This window comes from Amblyomma americanum, chromosome 7 (assembly GCF_052857255.1).
Source record: "Amblyomma americanum isolate KBUSLIRL-KWMA chromosome 7, ASM5285725v1, whole genome shotgun sequence".
Lineage (NCBI taxonomy): Eukaryota > Metazoa > Arthropoda > Arachnida > Ixodida > Ixodidae > Amblyomma > Amblyomma americanum.
In genome coordinates, this window is record NC_135503.1 from 57,052,849 (window position 1) to 57,074,770 (window position 21,922).

The following is a 21,922-nucleotide window of genomic DNA, read 5'->3' on the forward strand; positions in this document are numbered from 1 at the left end:
TTCATCATCATCATAATCACCATCCATCATCCATCATCCATCATCTATCATCAATCATCAATCATCAATCATCAAGCCAGCACACTGCATTTTTAGTTTAGTTTCGGAATGTAAGGCCAGTGAAGCAACACGTTAAAAACGACTTTGTTTCTTTCGAGCCTGCTTTCGATTCGCGTTGCGTACAAAAAATCTTTGCTGTCGATTTGCTCGTACTAACGCGCAGAATTTGTTTTCGTCACTTGTGATCCCAAAGGTTTGATTTATGAAAGATTGATAGAGTGATTAAAAAAATCTGAGCTCAAAACAAAATCTGAAGGATATTAGCGCGCGTTTGATGTAAAGAATGGCTAGATAAACGGAACAAAATGCTTCTACCTTATTAATCTCAAAAACAACCTGACACTGTTCACATACAGGTATGGTTGGGACAAAGTCATCTTGTGTCTCGAACGTCTGGCAAGAAATATATTATGGGTGTGAAGTTTCCACTTTGCCGAATTCGTGCGTCGAATGCCAGCATCGAAACTCTGCCTTTATGGACTTCTTCCAAATTGGCAATGAATAAAAGGCAATACAAGCCTGAGCCGTCCGAATAAGGCCAAGCAACATCTGTTGGCGAGAGATAGAGGCCGGTATTCTTAGGAGACATTCCTTTTTTTTTTCTAAAAAGCTCACCGTAAAATGCAGGAGAACTAAGTAACGCTAACTAAAACCTTTGGGTGCATTGCTTATTAGCATGCTATTACTGCGTCTGCGGATGTTTGTGCAGTTGCAAGACTCAATTTTCTCATAACAAACTATAAACTTCGTCCTCTTACAGAAACCAAAATACTGGGGCCTTGGACAAAACCTTCTTCACAAAGGCTCTCCGCAAATTCTTAAAGGACTCGGAGTTCAGTTCCCGACTATCAACTTTAAGCTTTAAGTGTGCGCCGTCTGTCCCCTTGTCATAGTTGTCGATGGACAGTGAAAAACTCATTTCGTTGCCACTCTTTCTTCCCTTTTTTTTTTTGGGGGGGGGGGTCATCGCCTGGACATCGCCTGGTTAACGTCCCTGCCTTTTCGTTTTCTGTTTCTTTCTCTTTCTTCAATATAGCAGTAAGTTGAAAATAGAGACCTTTAAATATCCATGCAAAGTTTCGCGTGAAAATTTGCCTATTATGAGTAGCGTCACCCTGCTTACGTGCTTGTCATGCGTAAACAGGCAGCCTTGGTAAAAACGCACATCTTTTTCTGTTACGCCGCCACTGTTCTTCTCAAGATCGTCAAGGAAAATTTTTCACTTCAAGAAGGTTCACTTTCGGTTGCGTGGCAGCGAGAGCCACCTACAATCTTTTGCTGCGCTCCTGAAAAAGGGAAGGCATGACAGCTGGCAGCTGTTCCCAGGCTATAGGGACTGAGTTTGCTTTTTTAACGCTACACGAAGGCATGCGAGGGAGGCTGCTGGCAAGAAAAGAAGGGGAACGGATGCTGAATCATTAGAGAGAATTGCAAGAAGCTTTCGCGCTCCAAGAAACACAGTGCGAAAGTTACGGCAATCAGAGAATAAACATCGCTCGCAACCATGGCCGGCAATTTTTTTTTCTTTCTGCATTTAGGTGATCATTCTATGGATCATTCTTTTTTTTTTCTCAGCTTTCTGTCTTTATAGCAGTGTTATGTGACATAACGAGAAAAAAAAAGGACTATTTCACGATACGGGCGACAGCGCATCTAGTGAAACAGCCGCGGCATAAGGACGTATGGAGATCTCCGACAAGGTCTTGGGAACAATGCACTTGGAGTCCTTCGATCGCAGAAGGCCTCGAGAATGGGGAACGGCACTCTGTCTATAAAAGCCAACAGCTAATGAAACTCAACACTCTAATGTCGAAGGGAGTAAAGAGCGAGTAAGGTGTCCCCTCCTTAGTGCACTCCCTTTTAGGGGCACGGTATGCCTCTCAGACCCTGGGTAGATTTCCATGAGTAAAAATACGCGATAGTTATGATTGGCAATGGAAAGAAATTCCCTTTTCAAGAAATGTGAAGCTCTAGCGGTTAGGCAGATTTTAACAGAGGTTTCAATCTCCTCTAATTGCTAACGCCAGGACATCTGGTGCCGCGTTTAAAAGCCTCCTCCCGTTACTAACTTGACTGCAGTTGGAATGTGCCTATACATATATTTAAAAGAGTAAGCATTACGTATATTTAGTATTCAAAATTTTCTCTTAAACTAGCAATGCTTTCGCATTAACAAACATTGCTGACCTAGAACAAGAACTCAGTGATATCAAAAGCAGATGCCAGGCTAGGATCTTAATGACATCTCTAGTTGAATTTATCGTGTTTAGCCAATGCTTACCAGGCCCATCTCTTTTCTCGGTCCTCGAGCGCGTGCAGAAACGTTGATAACTCCACGAAAGACGTTACACGGTGACTTAAGTGCGCCAACAGCATACACTGGCGTTCTTTTCTTGGGCTTAAAAGACTTGTATCACCTGTTTTCTCCCATCTGGTAAGGAAGCTGTGTCAACTCTCTTTACTCCCTTAAGTGGTTTCGATGAATGTTCTGATTGCATTCACCGGCCCAAAAACATGTGCATACAGTTTTCACTAAAGCGACAACTAGCATTGTATGGCCGAGAGCTACGTTCAGATTTTTCAACCTACTTCTGGAGTTTTAATCGCCATCATCATAATCATCATCCATCATCCATCATCCATCATCTATCATCTATCATCTATCATCAATCATCAATCATCAATCATCAATCATCTATCATCTATCATCTATCATCTATCGTCAATCGTCAATCATCTATCGTCAATCGTCAATCGTCTATCGTCTATCGTAATTTGTAATTTGTAATTTATAATTTATAATTTATAATTTATAATTTGTAATTTGTAATTTATAATTTATAGTTTATAATTTATAATTTATAATTTGTAATTTGTAATTTGTAATTTATAATTTATAATTTATAATTTGTAATTTATAATTTATAATTTGTAATTTGTAATTTATAATTTGTAATTTGTAATTTGTAATTTATAATTTATAATTTGTAATTTGTAATTTGTAATTTGTAATTTATAATTTGCAATTTGTAATTTGTAATTTATAATGTATAATTTGTAATTTATAATTTATAATTTGTAATTTGTAATTTATAATTTGTAATTTGTAATTTGTAATTTGTAATTTATAATTTGTAATTTGTAATTTGTAATTTATAATTTATAATTTGTAATTTGTGATTTGTAATTTGTAATTTATAATTTATAATTTATAATTTGTAATTTGTAATTTATAATTTGTAATTTATAATTTGTAATTTGTAATTTGTAATTTATAATTTGTAATTTGTAATTTGTAATTTGTAATTTATAATTTGTAATTTGTAATTTGTAATTTGTAATTTATAATTTATAATTTATAATTTGTAATTTGTAATTTGTCACACATTGACCATTTCAAACATGTGTGCCGCGGTCGCAATGCAGTCTTTTGAAATTTTACTGTAATCACATGCACCTTTTTCTTCAGCTGTAAACTGATGCCACTACAGAAAATCTTAACATTGCAGACAATCGGCAGTGCAAGTTACTGCTGGATAAAACTCTTGGGTCGGCATGTAATTTCGACCTCTAGAATGGTCTGTTTCGGAAACTGTATAATTAAATACTTTTGTTCAGCGAATATGGCTTATTTTCCTCTTGTGTCTCCACTGTTCAGTTAATAAAAAATACAACGAATTCATTTCACAGTTTAAGGCAAACCCTTTATAAGCAAAAAAGCAAACAAAGTATACTGTGTGAATACAGGGCTTTTCTTATTCGGGTAAAATCCGATTTTGTGTGTTAAAAATTTATTTGAAACAATTTTCTTGCTGAAAAATAAGCCCTCTAAAATACTTACTTTACAAATTACAAATTACAAATTACAAATTATAAATTACAAATTACAAATTACAAATTACAAATTACAAATTATAAATTACAAATTACAAATTACAAATTATAAATTACAAATTATAAATTACAAATTACAAATTATAAATTATAAATTATAAATTACAAATTACAAATCACAAATTACAAATTACAAATTATAAATTATAAATTACAAATTACAAATTACAAATTATAAATTACAAATTACAAATTACAAATTACAAATTATAAATTACAAATTACAAATTATAAATTATAAATTACAAATTATACATTATAAATTACAAATTACAAATTGCAAATTATAAATTACAAATTACAAATTACAAATTACAAATTATAAATTATAAATTACAAATTACAAATTACAAATTATAAATTACAAATTACAAATTACAAATTATAAATTACAAATTATAAATTATAAATTATAAATTACAAATTACAAATTATAAATTATAAATTATAAACTATAAACTATAAATTATAAATTACAAATTACAAATTACAAATTATAAATTATAAATTATAAATTACAAATTACAAATTACGATAGACGATAGACGATTGACGATTGACGATAGATGATTGACGATTGACGATAGATGATAGATGATAGATGATAGATGATTGATGATTGATGATTGATGATTGATGATAGATGATAGATGATAGATGATAGATGATGGATGATGGATGATGGATGATGATTATGATGATGGCGATTAAAACTCCAGAAGTAGGTTGAAAAATCTGAACGTAGCTCTCGGCCATACAATGCTAGTTGTCGCTTTAGTGAAAACTGTATGCACATGTTTTTGGGCCGGTGAATGCAATCAGAACATTCATCGAAACCACTTAAGGGAGTAAAGAGAGTTGACACAGCTTCCTTACCAGATGGGAGAAAACAGGTGATACAAGTCTTTTAAGCCCAAGAAAAGAACGCCAGTGTATGCTGTTGGCGCACTTAAGTCACCGTGTAACGTCTTTCGTGGAGTTATCAACGTTTCTGCACGCGCTCGAGGACCGAGAAAAGAGATGGGCCTGGTAAGCATTGGCTAAACACGATAAATTCAACTAGAGATGTCATTAAGATCCTAGCCTGGCATCTGCTTTTGATATCACTGAGTTCTTGTTCTAGGTCAGCAATGTTTGTTAATGCGAAAGCATTGCTAGTTTAAGAGAAAATTTTGAATACTAAATATACGTAATGCTTACTCTTTTAAATATATGTATAGGCACATTCCAACTGCAGTCAAGTTAGTAACGGGAGGAGGCTTTTAAACGCGGCACCAGATGTCCTGGCGTTAGCAATTAGAGGAGATTGAAACCTCTGTTAAAATCTGCCTAACCGCTAGAGCTTCACATTTCTTGAAAAGGGAATTTCTTTCCATTGCCAATCATAACTATCGCGTATTTTTACTCATGGAAATCTACCCAGGGTCTGAGAGGCATACCGTGCCCCTAAAAGGGAGTGCACTAAGGAGGGGACACCTTACTCGCTCTTTACTCCCTTCGACATTAGAGTGTTGAGTTTCATTAGCTGTTGGCTTTTATAGACAGAGTGCCGTTCCCCATTCTCGAGGCCTTCTGCGATCGAAGGACTCCAAGTGCATTGTTCCCAAGACCTTGTCGGAGATCTCCATACGTCCTTATGCCGCGGCTGTTTCACTAGATGCGCTGTCGCCCGTATCGTGAAATAGTCCTTTTTTTTTCTCGTTATGTCACATAACACTGCTATAAAGACAGAAAGCTGAGAAAAAAAAAAGAATGATCCATAGAATGATCACCTAAATGCAGAAAGAAAAAAAAATTGCCGGCCATGGTTGCGAGCGATGTTTATTCTCTGATTGCCGTAACTTTCGCACTGTGTTTCTTGGAGCGCGAAAGCTTCTTGCAATTCTCTCTAATGATTCAGCATCCGTTCCCCTTCTTTTCTTGCCAGCAGCCTCCCTCGCATGCCTTCGTGTAGCGTTAAAAAAGCAAACTCAGTCCCTATAGCCTGGGAACAGCTGCCAGCTGTCATGCCTTCCCTTTTCAGGAGCGCAGCAAAAAGATTGTAGGTGGCTCTCGCTGCCACGCAACCGAAAGTGAACCTTCTTGAAGTGAAAAAATTTTCCTTGACGATCTTGAGAAGAACAGTGGCGGCGTAACAGAAAAAGATGTGCGTTTTTACCAAGGCTGCCTGTTTACGCATGACAAGCACGTAAGCAGGGTGACGCTACCATAATAGGCAAATTTTCACGCGAAACTTTGCATGGAATATTTAAAGGTCTCTATTTTCAACTTACTGCTATATTGAAGAAAGAGAAAGAAACAGAAAAACGAAAAGGCAGGGACGTTAACCAGGCGATGTCCAGGCGATGACCCCCCCCCCCCCCCCAAAAAAAAAAAGGGAAGAAAGAGTGGCAACGAAATGAGTTTTTCACTGTCCATCGACAACTATGACAAGGGGACAGACGGCGCACACTTAAAGCTTAAAGTTGATAGTCGGGAACTGAACTCCGAGTCCTTTAAGAATTTGCGGAGAGCCTTTGTGAAGAAGGTTTTGTCCAAGGCCCCAGTATTTTGGTTTCTGTAAGAGGACGAAGTTTATAGTTTGTTATGAGAAAATTGAGTCTTGCAACTGCACAAACATCCGCAGACGCAGTAATAGCATGCTAATAAGCAATGCACCCAAAGGTTTTAGTTAGCGTTACTTAGTTCTCCTGCATTTTACGGTGAGCTTTTTAGAAAAAAAAAAGGAATGTCTCCTAAGAATACCGGCCTCTATCTCTCGCCAACAGATGTTGCTTGGCCTTATTCGGACGGCTCAGGCTTGTATTGCCTTTTATTCATTGCCAATTTGGAAGAAGTCCATAAAGGCAGAGTTTCGATGCTGGCATTCGACGCACGAATTCGGCAAAGTGGAAACTTCACACCCATAATATATTTCTTGCCAGACGTTCGAGACACAAGATGACTTTGTCCCAACCATACCTGTATGTGAACAGTGTCAGGTTGTTTTTGAGATTAATAAGGTAGAAGCATTTTGTTCCGTTTATCTAGCCATTCTTTACATCAAACGCGCGCTAATATCCTTCAGATTTTGTTTTGAGCTCAGATTTTTTTAATCACTCTATCAATCTTTCATAAATCAAACCTTTGGGATCACAAGTGACGAAAACAAATTCTGCGCGTTAGTACGAGCAAATCGACAGCAAAGATTTTTTGTACGCAACGCGAATCGAAAGCAGGCTCGAAAGAAACAAAGTCGTTTTTAACGTGTTGCTTCACTGGCCTTACATTCCGAAACTAAACTAAAAATGCAGTGTGCTGGCTTGATGATTGATGATTGATGATTGATGATAGATGATGGATGATGGATGATGGATGATGATTATGATGATGATGAATTTTTATGGAGCAATGGCATCTGCAGCCACACAGCGCCATGGCACAAGGTATTTTTCGTTTTCTGAAGGTAAGGTCAAAGACCAATTTCCCAAGCATTTCACCGTTAATAAGCCGAGTATCCGGCCAGGAGTAGCTTGGGAAGTTCAGTATAGCTTTACTGATTCGATTAAAAATCCTAAATTTATATTGAGATATTTGTCCTATAAAACAACAGAAGCCAAGCGACACGGATATTGTGTACCAGTGACTCATACAGAATCTATCCAGCGTGCTGTATTAAGGCACTAAGACAAAAATTGAACCAGACAACGTGCGCGAACTAACAAAGTAAAGTGGTTGAAGTCGGCGCATGTCCTGTTTCGTCTCTCTTTTCTTCACTTGTTTGACGTACGTAGTGAGTAAGTACAACGTGCCCAATGCATCAGGAGGAACACCCAACTAGCCACCATGGTAGCTTTGCGATAGTTACTCTTTTTTTATTGGAATTCATGCAAACGTGACTCCTCCCACGTCGACGCCGCTCAAAATACAGATGTCTCTTTTGCAAAAAAAAAAAAAAAAACTTTCATGCAGAATAGGAATGAAGCATTAATAATCCTTTTCTCTTTTTTGCTTTTCTCCTTTCAACCGATGTACCACTACTACCACCACCAGCTAACCATTGTCGTAACTCAGGAATGCATAATAAAGCTGTGGCAACGTTCCTATTTAAAATACAGTGTTTTCTAAAAGTGAGTACTTACTCGCGATTGTTTCAAAGGACATAGATTTTTTTCTTCGAAATTTGCACCAAAATGATTCTTAAGTACTTGTACCGCCCCCTTTCGGCTCGATATAGAATGTGTTGGATAAGGCCAACTCCCTGTAAACCTGGCACACAGTGCCACGAACCCTTGACGAGCCAGAAATGACTGCGGACTTGTGGCCCGACTGTCTCGTCACTGTCCGTGAAGAGGGCTAAAGGCTCAGAGTTGTCTTTGTAACCGTTCTGAAAGATAAATGAATTGAATAAAATTCATCCGTACAAATTGACTTACACATTTTTAGTACCTCCCTTCCAACGAAATTACATTTCTCGCTTAAATCTGAACTGTGTAGCGCATTGTTACTTGCGTTCGGTTCCTGAACATTTGTCTGGGATTGGAAAACGATAGGGCGGATCACATTTTTATGGAGCCGAAAAAAGAATGTGCTGAAATCTCACGCCACGTAATATAACCACAGGCTGTCGGATTCAAACCAAACAGCTTCGCTACCTCGTGCCTCATAATTCATGGTTCGCACATAAACATAAACTAGGCAGCGCCCGGTATGCTAGCCTACACGTCGGAAGGGGAACGGAGGGAGAGATAGAAAAGGGAGAGAACAATGGGATATGATCACTTTTCCACGTGTCCTGATTGTTCACAATCTTGCACTCAGTCCTGAGTCCTTCAAGAACTTTAAAAGTGCCTTCAATGCTGTCCTCTGCGATGAAGGCTTACTCCAAGGACCCAGAATCTTGGCTCCAGTAAGGGGCCGAGGATCTAAACGGCGGAGTGTTGCAGCCAGGAGGGCACGCTCACGCTGAAACTGAGGGCAGTTACAAAGGTGTTCTATAGTCTCGTCGCACCCACAGCTCTCACACGCAGGAGAGTCTGTCATTGCGATTAAAACGGAGTAGGCATTTGTAAACGCCACTCCCGGCCACAGGCGACACAACAGCGTAGCATCGCAGCGGAAGAGGCCGGACGGAGGTCTGAGTTGGAGTATGGGGTCTAGGCGGTGCAGACGGCATGTGGAGTTGCTAGTAGAGGACCATGACGCTAAAATCTATCTTCGGCCAATCATTCGCAGATGTCTTGCTGCGTCGGCTCTTGTCAACGGTATCTGGACAGTGTTGGCACTGCCGTGAGCCGCTCGAGCTGCAGCGTCAGCTGCGCCGTTTCCAAAAATGGCAGAGTGTCCCGGTATCCACTGGAAGACGATGTCATGACCCTCTTCCTGGGCCTGGTGTTGGAGATGTCTTAATTCAGCTACGAGTTGATCGTGACCGCAGAATTAAGACACTGTAAGGTTACTTATAAGTCACAGAACACAGCCAATTTGTGAGCCTGAGCCTAGCCAGGCTATATATATATATATATATATATATATATATATATATATATATATATATATATATATATATATATATATATATATATATATATATATATATATATATATATATATATATATATATATATATATATATATATATATATATATATATATATATATATATATATAAGGGAATAGAAGTGAGGGGCTCGTTTGAGAAACATATTTAGGAAGCCAACAGTCACCGAAATCAAGGTGCATAGGGGAATGTTTCTTTTTTCTTTAATATCTAGTGCCAATCAATTAGTATTTTTTAAGGAAAATTACTTATAAAGCAGCAGAAAAAACCACAATGCCGCCGGTGGGGTCGGATCCCACCGGCGGCATTGTGGTTTTTTCTGCTGCTTTATAAGTAATTTTCCTTTAAAAAAAACTAATTGATTGGCACTAGGTATTAAAAAAAAAGAAACATTCCCCTATGCTCCTTGATTTCGGTGACTGTTGGCTTTCTTTATATATATATATATATATATATATATATATATATATATATATATATATATATATATATATATATATATATATATATATATATATATATATATATATATATATCTGTAGTTAACAGCTCGTCGCATCACCGTGTCGTCGGCATTTTAGGCACGTAACTTGGGCTGTTGGGAGTAAAAACTATTCATATATCCCTTGTGCGAGTTAATAGGAGTCCTGAGTCAAGGAGAGCCTGGGTTAGCTATGAGTTGAAATGTGCAAGTGTGCCCGAAATTGTGATGCGCGGGTGAGTCACCGGCGAGCTTCCCCACGATAAACCGCGTCTGAAACCCGACACGATACTCACGATTGCAGAAAGGAAACCAGCACAAAGGACAAAGGACGGAGGCACAGAACAGGAACACAGGACGACGCTGGTTTCCTTTCTGCAATCACTTACCGACTCGCCCAGCTCTCCACTCTACGATATTCACGCATTATCTAAAACACATTGTGCTTAAAATGTCAGCAAAGAGCAGGACTAGAAACATGTGTGAGCAAGAGCCTCCAGCAAAGCGTCACTGCTAGGCGTGCTATGTCGGAAGCCTCCGAATTGTCCTACCATTGAGAGTGCCAAATCGGTGAGCATGGAACGACCTGGTGGCGACAACGGAGCTTTACTAGATGAAAAATGCACCACACGCTGTGGTTCTCAAGAAGCAAGCGCTGGTGAATTGTGAACGTCTGCCGACCACCAGCTAGAGTGCAGTGGTCCTACTCTACAACGTCTCTATTCCACTTACATGCTTGGAAGGGCCATCTGTGTCAGTGGATTAATTAGCTTACGCCTATTGTGAAGCTGAATGAAACAACTTTGTTTGACGGGCCATCAGCGGTAGCCGCGGTGTACCTGAGGGGAAGAGAGGAGTCAAAACAAATGCCATCACAATTAACTTGCAAAGAGGCTGAATCTGATGAGTGAGGCTTCCTTCTCAAATCTTAGTGGTGGATGCGATGTATATAAAACCGGCCTCATGGAACAACACTTCCAACAAAGGCAGCTGCACCTGCGCCAGCCCCAGTACGCGACTGTCAATGTTCACCTACACTACCACGCGCAACCATGCCACCCGAGAAAATACGTGGTCGTGGTGCGGGGTGCGCGATATGCAGGATTCACACTGGAACTTCGAGAGGGGGGGGGGGGGGGGGAGTCCATGACGTCACTGGTCAGCGAAGCCCCCACCCCAGATCCCACATTCACACCGGGCACGAAGTCTGAGAGGGGTGTCACAGTTGCCAGACGTTCACAGGTTCTGTGCGCGCCGACCTGCGCGGACGTTTTGTCTTGTGAGCCACATAATGCTTTTGCATTAAAGAGATGTGCACCTCCTGCTCCCCTTCCATGTTTGCAAAATATCCCAGAGAGTAAAACGCGATTTCAGAGACTAAAGCAAGATTTCAGCGTGGCAGACACGGCATGGGGTTACGGCTACAGCACGACCAAGGGAAGACAACTCGGGCAAGGTGCGCAGGAACTCGACTTCACGTTATTTACGGATCGGGCGCACCGGACGAGAATCGGTAACTCCACTACCAGAGACACGACCCCGGACCTTACGTTCGTCCGAAATTCCGGGACGATGGCTACCACGTGGAAAAACACGTCGACCGACCTGGGGTGTGACCACATGGGCGTCAAAATACACGTACAGACTCCGGACAAGGCGCAGGGCAGTAAGCGAAATTTCAAATGGACCGATTGTGAAGATTTCATAAATAAACGATACCAGCAAGAGTCTTCAGGAGATACGATCACGGACATCGAAGCCTGGACCCGCTCGCTGGTTGCAGACGCCAAAGCGTCAACCAAGACCGTCGAAACCGAGGTTGAAACTGACAAGATGGACAGCCGCCTGGCGCATCTCATCGAGGCGAAGAACTCTGTCCTGGCCAGGTGGAAGGGACAGAGACTTAATTGGAGACTCAGAAAGAAAATAGCGGAGATCAACCGCAACATCGAGAAGCACTGCCGAACGCTCAACCGTCAGCAATGGGATGAGTTAAGCAATGCAGTCGACGGCCAACTACACAACGGGAAATCGTGGAACCTGCTCAGGCATCTGTTGTTCGAAACGAAGACCAAGTCCCACCAGAGGAACTGCCTCGCACGTCTATTACACAAGAAGCTCGAGAAGCACGGTGAAGATGCAGTGACCGTCCGGTTACGAGCGAAGTACTTGCCGCACACTTCGACCGCACAACACGGCCCATATGAGAGGGATCCGAACGCAGAACTGGATAAGGACTTTAACGTAGAAGAGATCAGGACGGCGCTGCAAACCTCCACAGCAGATCGGTGCCGGGCCCCGACGGGGTGTCGAATCGCGCCCTAAAGAATCTCGACGACCGATCCGTGGAACAGTTAACGGCATTCATCAATGAGTGCTGGCAGCGCGGCAGCCTCCCGCAACAGGGGAAAACTGCAAAAATGATACTAATCCCAAAACCCGGAAAACCGCCAAGCCTCGACAGCCTTCTCCCCATATCTCTAACGTCGTGCGTCGGCAAGACCATGAAGCACGCACTGCTTAACCAATGGCAAGCCCACTTAGAGCAGAAACGGGCATACCCACCATCCATAATGGGATTCCGCCCCCAATTATCCACGCAAAACGCCATGTTACAACTGAAGCACCAGGTGCTTGACGGCAAGACGAGAGGCAACAGAGCAATTCTCGGCTTTGACCTTGAAAGCGCGTTCGATAGAATCGCGCACTCGGCGATCTTACACTAGATATCGCAGAAAAACCTAGGTGTACGCTCGTAAAACTACGTTGAAGATTTTTTGACAGACAGGCGAGCTTTTTTAGTGGCAGGGGATATCCAGCTAGAAGAGCAAACGCTGGGAAGCACCGGCACCCGGCAGGGCTCCGTCATCTCGCCCATGCTCTTCAACCTCGTTATGATCGGGCTAGCAGAAAAGCTACAAGAACTCGAAGACGTCCAGCACACCATATACGCCGACGACATAACACTCTGGGTGCACGAAGGCAGCGACGGTCACATCGAAACGGCACTGCAACTAGCAATCGAGACAACAGAGGAATACCTTGTGGGTACAGGATTACGATGTTCGCCTACAAAGTCGGAACTCCTACTCTACCGCCCTACGCAGAGGGGCAGACCACCCGGGTGTGGTCGGAATGCGGCAACGACCAGATGAGAATACGAAGAGACCAGACTACGCACGAGCACTGGAGCAACCATCCCGATAGTGCTCAGAATTGAGGTCCTTGGCATGATAATCGAAGCCAATGGCATCAACGGCGAAACGATCACTAAATTACAGCACAAGACGGCTAACGCCATGCGAATCCTCAAGAGGGTCACCAGCAGAATAAACGGAATGAGGGAGGCGAGTCTCAAACGACTCATACAGAGCACTGGAGCAACCATCCCGATAGTGCTCAGATTTGAGGTTCTTGGCATGATAATCGAAGCCAATGGCATCAACGGCGAAACGATCACTAAATTACAGCACAAGACGGCTAACGCCATGCGAATCCTCAAGAGGGTCACCAGCAGAATAAACGGAATGAGGGAGGCGAGTCTCACACGACTCATGCACTCTTTCGTCATGAGCCATATTGCGTACGTCGCGGCATTCCACAACTGGTACAAGGAAGAAGTCAAGATCAACGTCCTCATCGAGAGGGTGTACAAGATAGCACTGGGTCTACCCGAGTCCACCAGCATGCAACGCTTGCTCCAGCTCGGGCTTCGCAACACGCTTACCGAAATCGCCGAGACGCAGCGCACTTCACAACTAGAAAGATTAGCGGGCACGAGAGCAGGACGCCAGATCATGGAAAGTGTCGGCATCCGTTACCATGCACAACAAGGCCAGAAAGTCGCTGTTCCGGACGCGATCAAACTCTAAGAGTCGACCCGGTTCAACGGAACGTACACCCAGAACACAACCGGGGAAGAAGAGTGGCCAGGGCCAGAGATATCCTACATAGCCACGAAGACTAAACGGGGACAAGGTTCACTGACGCCGCGGAATACGCAGAACGCTCGCGATTCGCGGTTGTGGTCGTCGATTCGAGTGGCGAAACGCGCATAACGGCAAGTATAGCGTGCGAGCGCGCAGAACAAGCGGAGGAAGCGGCGGAGGCCCTCGCCCTCACGAATTCGACGTGCACCACAGTTCTCTGCGACTCGCGACAAACGGTCAAAAACTTCGCCAAAGGATGGATCTCACAGAGAGCGGCCCGAATCCTGAGCAATCGAAAAGTCCAGTGGGAGGAAGCTTTTCAAACCAGAATCCAGTGGTTCCCGGCGCACATGGGAGAAGTATCGAACACATATCGCAACCGAAACGAGACGGCACACGTCAAGGCGCGCGAGCTCGCGAACCGCGCCGGCGACCGTCGTCCATGGGACAGCACCAAAGACTGTTTGACAAGCTACAACGAAATTACCAAGGCCCTCTGCATGGCCCGCCGAACCTTCCCTCCGCCCAACGACAAGCTGGACAGGGCGCACGCGGTGGCCCTCAGAAAACTGCAGACGCTCACGTACCACAACCCGGCACAATACCACAGACTCTACCCCGGAACATACCCGACAAATATATGCAAGGTCTGCCACACTGCTATAGCAACTTTACCCCACATGCTCTGGGACTGTAGCAAAAACCCTGACGGTGCTAACTCCGGAACCCTCCCGCCGCGGTGGGCCGCTGCCTTGCGCAGCCCCACCCTCGGTGACCAACTCTGGGTCGTCCAGCAGACCCGCGAGGCGACGGCGAGGCGACACCTCTACGTCCCCACGTGGGAGACCTAAGGCCCCGTCGGCGAAAGCTCTGCAGGTCTTTTAAATAAAGTTGTTACCAACGAAAACTACAACCACAGGTTCACTCGAAGAATTGTTTTTTGGGTCATGTTGGTATCGATTGTTCTTTAATATTCACGCTATATACCTTTAGTCAGGCGGGTCACGGCTTGGTCACGACATTCACACGGTTTACATTCAGTGCTGCGTTCATTGAACAATACTTTGAACTAAAGCTCACTGTTTTCCTTGAAATACAGCGTGTCCACAGCGTGCGTGTCCAGTGTACACGCACGCAGAAAGCACACCTACCAGTCCGGAAATTCTCTCCACTGCACACTGACCAACTCTAGACCGCATAAAAGTTAGTACATGTACATTCCTAGACAGGCTATTGGCTGCTGTCATGGCTCGCATATCCCACACAATATGCTGCGGTAGACCGCTGACATTCAGGCCTTTATCTATAACGGTAAGTATACAAAGTGTCTTAAGGGATGCGGCAAAGTCAAGAACAGACATGTCAGAATGATCTTTGAGTGTGAACTCATTGAAGACTAACTCGCCTATATGCTGATTGTTCCCTTGGTTGGTTCTCGGACACATAACACCAAAGACAGATTGCCGGTCGCCGACCATGACGCAGCACAGGCACCTTCTTGCACACGGGTTTGGCCGCTGAGGGTTCACGAAGCTCCACCGCTAGGTTTCGGGGCTGTACTTGTGCATGTCTCCAAAATGGGTCATCAGGGTCCCATTGTAGCCACCGAAGATGTAGAGCTCTCCTCTGTAAATAAATAACGAGTGGCTTCGGGGACCTGGCCAGTGATGTGTGGATGCACCCAGTTAGCGGTAACCATGTCCAGGTAGGCGAGGCGGTTGCAGCAGACCTCGTCGTGAGTATGGAGTGCACCACTGCGGCCACCCCAGACGTACGTGCGGTCACCGATGGCTGAAGCAGAGTGGAAACGCCGCCACAGGGGGGACTCGCCCATGGTGCGCAGCTGCTGACACTGCAAGCTCTCCAAGTCAAGGCCGAGCACGTCTTGCTGGAAACGGTCCGCTTCGAGGCCGCCAAAAACGAACATGCGCTTATCTATGACGCTTGCGGAGTGGCCTTCACGCGGCCATGGCACCTCGCTGCAAACCTCCGGTCGCGTCCACATCTTTGTGTAGGTATCAAAGCAATACAAGGTGCTGTAGGGTTCATTGTCGTCTCGGCTTCCCCAGAGGTAAACACAGTCGCCGAAAATCACGACAGTGTGGCCGTACATCTTGAAGGGCACGTCACCAGTGTTCGATTCTGTCTGTAGCGGTATCCACCACAGGAATCTGACGCCCAGGGCATGGACCTCAATGAGATTGCGATCGATGCAGTCCTCACCTGTGTAACGGCCGCCAAACGAGTAGATCTTATCGTCGGCAGCGAATGCCGGGAGGTTCACGCGGAGCAGTGCGCTCTCCAGTCGCACCGTCCACATCTTTCCGAGACAACTTTCTGCTTGCCGGACAGCTGATACGCCTCCTGTTTCTCTCGACCAGCCATGCCACGAGCTAGTGTTCGCTAATTTCTTCTTCTTCTTCTTCTTCTTCTTCTTCTTCTTCTTCTTCTTCTTCTTCTTCTTCTTCTTCTTCTTCTTCTTCTTCTTCGTTTGAAAACTTAACACATACCCACATGGGGGATTAGCCAAGGTGTATTGGCATAAAACAGGAAATTTCCATAAGAGATTGCGACAAAATTCAGCGACAAGCGTGAATTTTGAAGAATGTATCCATGAAAATGACAGAAAAATATTTCAGGTGAAATAACAGACAGCATTATGGTGAAATTAGAAGTTTTCGTGGGCACTTCTTTTGCACGGTACGCCTTGATACCAATGCCAGATGGTGTAGTGTAAGCTGACTGCGATTTTCGGCTTTAACTCTCCGCTATCTTCGAAATATTTGCAACTGTTGCATTCGCGCAAAGAACCCCGCAAACAAGAGTTTCAAGAGTACTTTGTGCATTATCGCTGACTTTAATATCTCCAAGCTGCACCTGCGCCAGCCCCAGCAACGCGACTGTTAAAGTTCGCCTGCATTACCTCGCGCAACCATGCCACCCGAGGAAATACGTGGTCATGGTGCGGAGTGCGCGATATGCAGGATTCACACAGGGACTTCGAGAGGGGAGGGAGTTCATGACGTCACTGGTCGGCGAAGCCTCAACCCCCGATCCCGCATTCACACGGGAGGCGAAGTTTGAGAGGGATGCCACTGTTGCCAGACGAGAGAGGTTCTGTGCGCGCCGACCTGCGCTGGCTTCCGCGCCGTTTTTTCGAAGCGCTTCTTTTTGTCATACAACTCGCAAGACATTGTCCCCCTTTCCATGAGCGGTTGTGCTGCTGCCGAGCGCTCTCCCGCTGCATTTTTTCCTCGATTCGAGACGCCTCGCAGCCTTTATTCTCTCCGTGAGAGCACCTCGGTACGGTGCATGTTCAGCCGATCGCACAAAGAAACACGTGCCCTGATGACGTAGGCCCGGAGAGGTCTATTTTCTGGAAGTACTCGGGGATCTCATATGACTCAAAGGTGTTTCTCCCGACCCCACCGCGACGTTGCCAGGCACGCGAAGAAATGACCGTTAACTATGGCAGCTTTTGTGCGGGCCGAGAAAAAGGCCCCCCATTCCCCAGGAGGTCTGGCGCGACCATGCCGGCGCCCGAAGGCGTCAGGATTTGGTAACCTGTGCACAAGTACCCGTTCGAGAGGGGTGGAGACGTGGACATCGCTAGCATGTGAACCTAAGAATGCTTTCCGCGGATGCACACACAAGAATACATATCGTACCAGACTCGGGGCACATTACCCGCGCTTAGTGCCGATAATTGGCGGCCGAGGGCTGAAAATACAGCAACTAAAAAGCGAGAGTGGAAAGTGAGCACGATGCCGAAAATAATTCTGCTGAGACACGGCTAACGCAGAGCGATCCACTCTGCGTGCGCGGACGCGATCGACGGTGCAGTGCTCAAAACGTATTGTCGATTTCGAAAGCGAGACGTACGTAGGCATCAGAGAGCCTTACCAATACCCGAGACGGTGAAGGAAGTCTTCGTGAGCGGTATTAACTATCAATAAACTATACCACACTTTCCTCACGACGAAGACGTCAATCATCTCCCGTCGCTGCGGTCTGCGGACAACTTCCAAAGACAGATTCTGCGGGCTTTTTGTCTTGTGAGCCACATAATGCTTTCGCATTAAAAAGATGTGCAGCTCCTACTCCCCTTCCATGTTTGCAAAATATCCCAGAGAATAAAAGCACAGGTTCACTTGAAGAATAGTTTTTCGGGTCATGTTGGTATCGATTGTTCTTTAATGTTCACGCTATATACCTTCAGTCGCCCAGGTCACGGCTGGGTCACGACTATCATATGGTTGACATTCAGTACTGCGTGCGTGTCCAGTGCACACGCACGCAGAAAGCACACCCACCGTCCGGAAACTCTCTCCACTGCACACTGACCAACTGTAGATCGCATAAAAGTTAGTAAATGTACATTAATAGATAGGCTATTGGCTGCTGTCATGGTTCGGATATCCCACACAATATCCTGCGGGTGAGCACTGACATTCAGGTCTTTATCTATGACGATAAGTATACACAGAGTGTTCAGTAGGGGCAAAGTCAAGAACTGACATGTCAGAATTGTCTTTGAGTGTGAACTCATTGAAGACAAACTCGCCCATATGCAGATTGTTCCCTCGGTTGGTTCTCGAACTCGTAACACCAAAGACAAAGAGCCGGTCACCGACCATGACGCAGCACTGGCGCCTTCTTGCACACGTCTCTGGCCGCTGAGGGTTCATAAAGCTCCACCGCTAGGTTTTGGGGCTATACTTGTGCATGTTTCCAAAATGGGTCATCAGGGTCACATTGTAGCCGCCGAAGATGTACAGCTCTCCTCTGTAAATAAATGACGAGTGGCTTCGACGGCCCAAGGGGACCTCGCCAGTGAACTTTTGATGCACCCAGTTAGCGGTACCGTGTCCAAGTAGGCGAGGCGGTTGCAGCAGACCTCGTCGTGAGTGTGGAGTAGTCCTTGAACACCACTGCGGCCACCCCAGACGTGCATGCGGTCACCGATGGCTGAAGCAGAGTGGAAACACCGCCACAATGGGGGCTCGCCCTTGGTGCGCAGCTGCTGCCACTGCAAGCTCTCACAGTCAAGGCTGTGCACGTCTTGTGGGAAACGGTCTGCTTCGAGGCCACCAAAACGAACATGCGCTTGCCTATGACGCATGCGGAGTTGCCATCACGCGGCCATGGTACCTCGCTGCATACCTTCGGTCGCGTCCACACCTTTGCGTAGGTGTCAAAGCAACACAAGGCGTTGCCGGGTATACTGTCGTCTCGGCCTCCCCAGAGGTAAACACAATCGCCGTAAACCACAGCAGTGTGGCCGTAGCTCTTGAAGGGCACGTCGCCAGGGTTCGACTCTGTCTGTAGCAGTATCCACCGCAGGGATACGGCGTCCAGGGCATGGACATCAATGGGATTGCGATTGATGCAGTCCTCACCGGTGCAATGGCCGCCAAACGTGTAGATATTATCGTCGACGGCTACTGATGCGAAGTTCACATCGCGCTGTCCGCTCTCCAGTCGCACCGTCCACATCTTTCCGTGACGACTTTCTGCTTGCCGGACAGCTGCCGCGCCTTCTGTTTCCCTCGACAAGCCAGGCCACGACGTGGGGTTCGAAACTACTTCTTCTTCTTAAAACTTTACACATACCAACATGGGGGGATTGGCCAAGGTGTAGTGGCATAAACAAGGACAGTTCCATAGGAGATTGCGACAAAAATTCAGAGCCAAGCGTGAATTTTGAAAAATGTATCCATAAAAATGACAGAAGAATATCTAAAGCAAAATAACAGACAGCATTTTGGTGAAACAAGGAGAGCTCACGTGGGCACTTTGTCTTTTCCACGGTACGCCTTGATACCAATGCCAGATTACGCAGTGTGAGCTGACTACGAATTGCGGCATTAACTCTCCGCTATCTTCGAAATATATTCAATTGTTGCATTCGCACAAAGAACACTGGAAACAAGAGTTTCAAGAGCACTTTGTGGATTATCGGTGAATTTAATATCTCCAAGGTGCACCTGCGCCAGCCACCCATTGACGCGACTGTCAAACTTCGCCTGCACTACCGCGCGCCACCATGCCACCTGAGGAAATACTTTGTCCTGGTGCGGAGTGCGCGATATGCAGGATTCACGCGGGGACTTCGAGAGGGGAGGGAGTTCATGACGTCACTGCTCGGTGAAGCCCCCCCCCCCCCCCCCCCCGGCTTTCGCATTCAGACGGGAGGGGAAATCTGAAAGGGATGTCACTGTTGCCAGACGACAGAGGTTCGGTGCGCGCCGACCTTCGCTGGCTTCCGCGCTGTCTTCTCGAAGCTCCTCGTGTTCTCATACAACTCGGAAGACATTTCTTCCCCTTCCATGAACGGTTTTGTTGCTGCCGAGCGCTCTCCCGCTGCCTTTGTTCCTCGATTCGAGACGCGTCGCGGCGTTATTTCTCTTCGTGAGAGCCTCCTCGGTACGGCGCATGTTTTGCCCGTCGGACCAAGAAACACTTGCCCTGATGACGTAGGCCGGAAGAGGTCTATTTTCTCGAAGTACTCGGTGTTCTCATATGACTCCCAAGGCGGTTCCCCCACCCCACCACGGTGTTGCCAGCCGCGCGAAGAAATGACCGCTCCCGCTTGCCAACCCTACCCACGTTAATGCCTCAGTTCCTCAGCATGGATGACGCTACCCTCCTTCTCACAAGAAAGGAACACCTCCGGCGCCGCACACGTGCTCTCGTCCCTCCGTGTGCGATAACCGTCCCCTGTGGTCTTACCCGCACAGAGGAGGTTGTGCTCTGGAGGATCGGGGTTGGGGTTGCCCTCACTCCTGCCGTAACTCGGACGTTGCCTCAATTTCGCCACTTATATCCCCGCCTAGGATGTCCAGTCTGCAACTCACAAGACACTGAGGCTGACATTCAGCACTTGTTGTGGGATTGCCCGGCACTGAAGCCAACTGGAATTCGCCACCTGGCAGCAGCGGGTCTCCACCCAGACAACCCGTCCTCATATATTGTTTGGACGCAGGGGCCACATCACCGCTCCCTCCTCGCCTTCATTAGATCGGCACATCTTTCCTGCTTCATTTAAAGCCCACCCACTCTTTTCTTTAGTTTCTTTTCTCTTTTCTTCCTAACCCCCCTTATGCCCAGAGGCAAGAAACAACGCTATCAAAAAAAAAAAAAATGACCGCTAACCGAGGCAGCTTTTGTGCGGGCCGAGCTAATAAAGGCCACCCCTATCCCCCAGGAGGTCTGGCGCACCCACGCCTGCGCCCGAAGGCGTCATGTTTTGGTGACCTGTGCACAAGTACCCGTTCGAGAGGTGGGGGGGGGGGGGGGGGAGAGCTGGCCATCGCTTGCATGTGAATCTGAGAATGCTTTCCGCGGACGCACAAACGAGAATGCACTTTGCACCAGATTCGCGGCACATTAACCGCGCTTAGTGCCGATAATTGGTGGCCGAGGGTTGAAAATGCAGATGCAACAAGCGACAGTGGGGCGCCAATCGGCGAGGTCGGTTTCACTGTTTCACGGGAGTCTGCTGTAGTAACTGCAGCTTTCAGCTCCCTGCTGATTTGTCCAGGAGCCATCAGCGGCCGTAGGGAATTTATTGATAGTGGCGCGAGAGGACTGGGAGGGGGAAAGAAGGAGGGAAGCGAGAAGAAAGGACAGGGGTAGGATGATACTGCAGAAAATATAAAAAAAATGGTTGCGGAGTCCACGTTCGTTTGTATTGTAGAAATTTCTGTGCGCCTGGACGCAGGGCCGCATTTGCATAGCGAGAGCCGCATGTAGGCGCAGACGCATTTGTCTCGCGCGCGCGTAACCACTACCACGTGGGGCCAACAGCTTTGTAGGGCGGGGGGGGGGGGGGGGTGCTCAGCTTTAAAAGGGTCCTACGGCGGTTCGCTACATCAAAGACGGCGCACGGCCTTCACTCCGAAAGACAGGTGGCTATATCATCCGTGGCGTATGAGTAACTACACCCGAATGCGCCCATGGCTAGACGTGTTAACCTCTTGTATCTGCAACACGCCACATGGAGGGCACAGGAAGAGC

The 21,922-nt window shown here is 46.0% G+C and overlaps 1 protein-coding gene and 1 pseudogene across 1 annotated transcript; both read right to left on the bottom strand.

Annotated features, from left to right (window-relative positions):
- Positions 1 to 15,488: 15,488 nt before the first annotated feature.
- Positions 15,489 to 16,231, bottom strand: LOC144097709 (uncharacterized). The gene has a single exon (XM_077630353.1). It carries the CDS (start codon positions 16,221 to 16,223, stop codon positions 15,489 to 15,491), a length of 735 nt encoding a protein of 244 aa, XP_077486479.1. The 5' UTR covers positions 16,224 to 16,231.
- A 1,935-nt stretch (positions 16,232 to 18,166) lies between these two features.
- Positions 18,167 to 21,149, bottom strand: LOC144097710 (kelch domain-containing protein 3 pseudogene; annotated as a pseudogene).
- Positions 21,150 to 21,922: the final 773 nt, after the last annotated feature.

Excerpts from the sequence above, each read along its gene's own strand:
- LOC144097709 (XM_077630353.1), bottom strand. The coding sequence starts at position 16,223 with ATGTGGACGGTGCGACTGGAGAGCGCACTGCTCCGCGTGAACCTCCCG.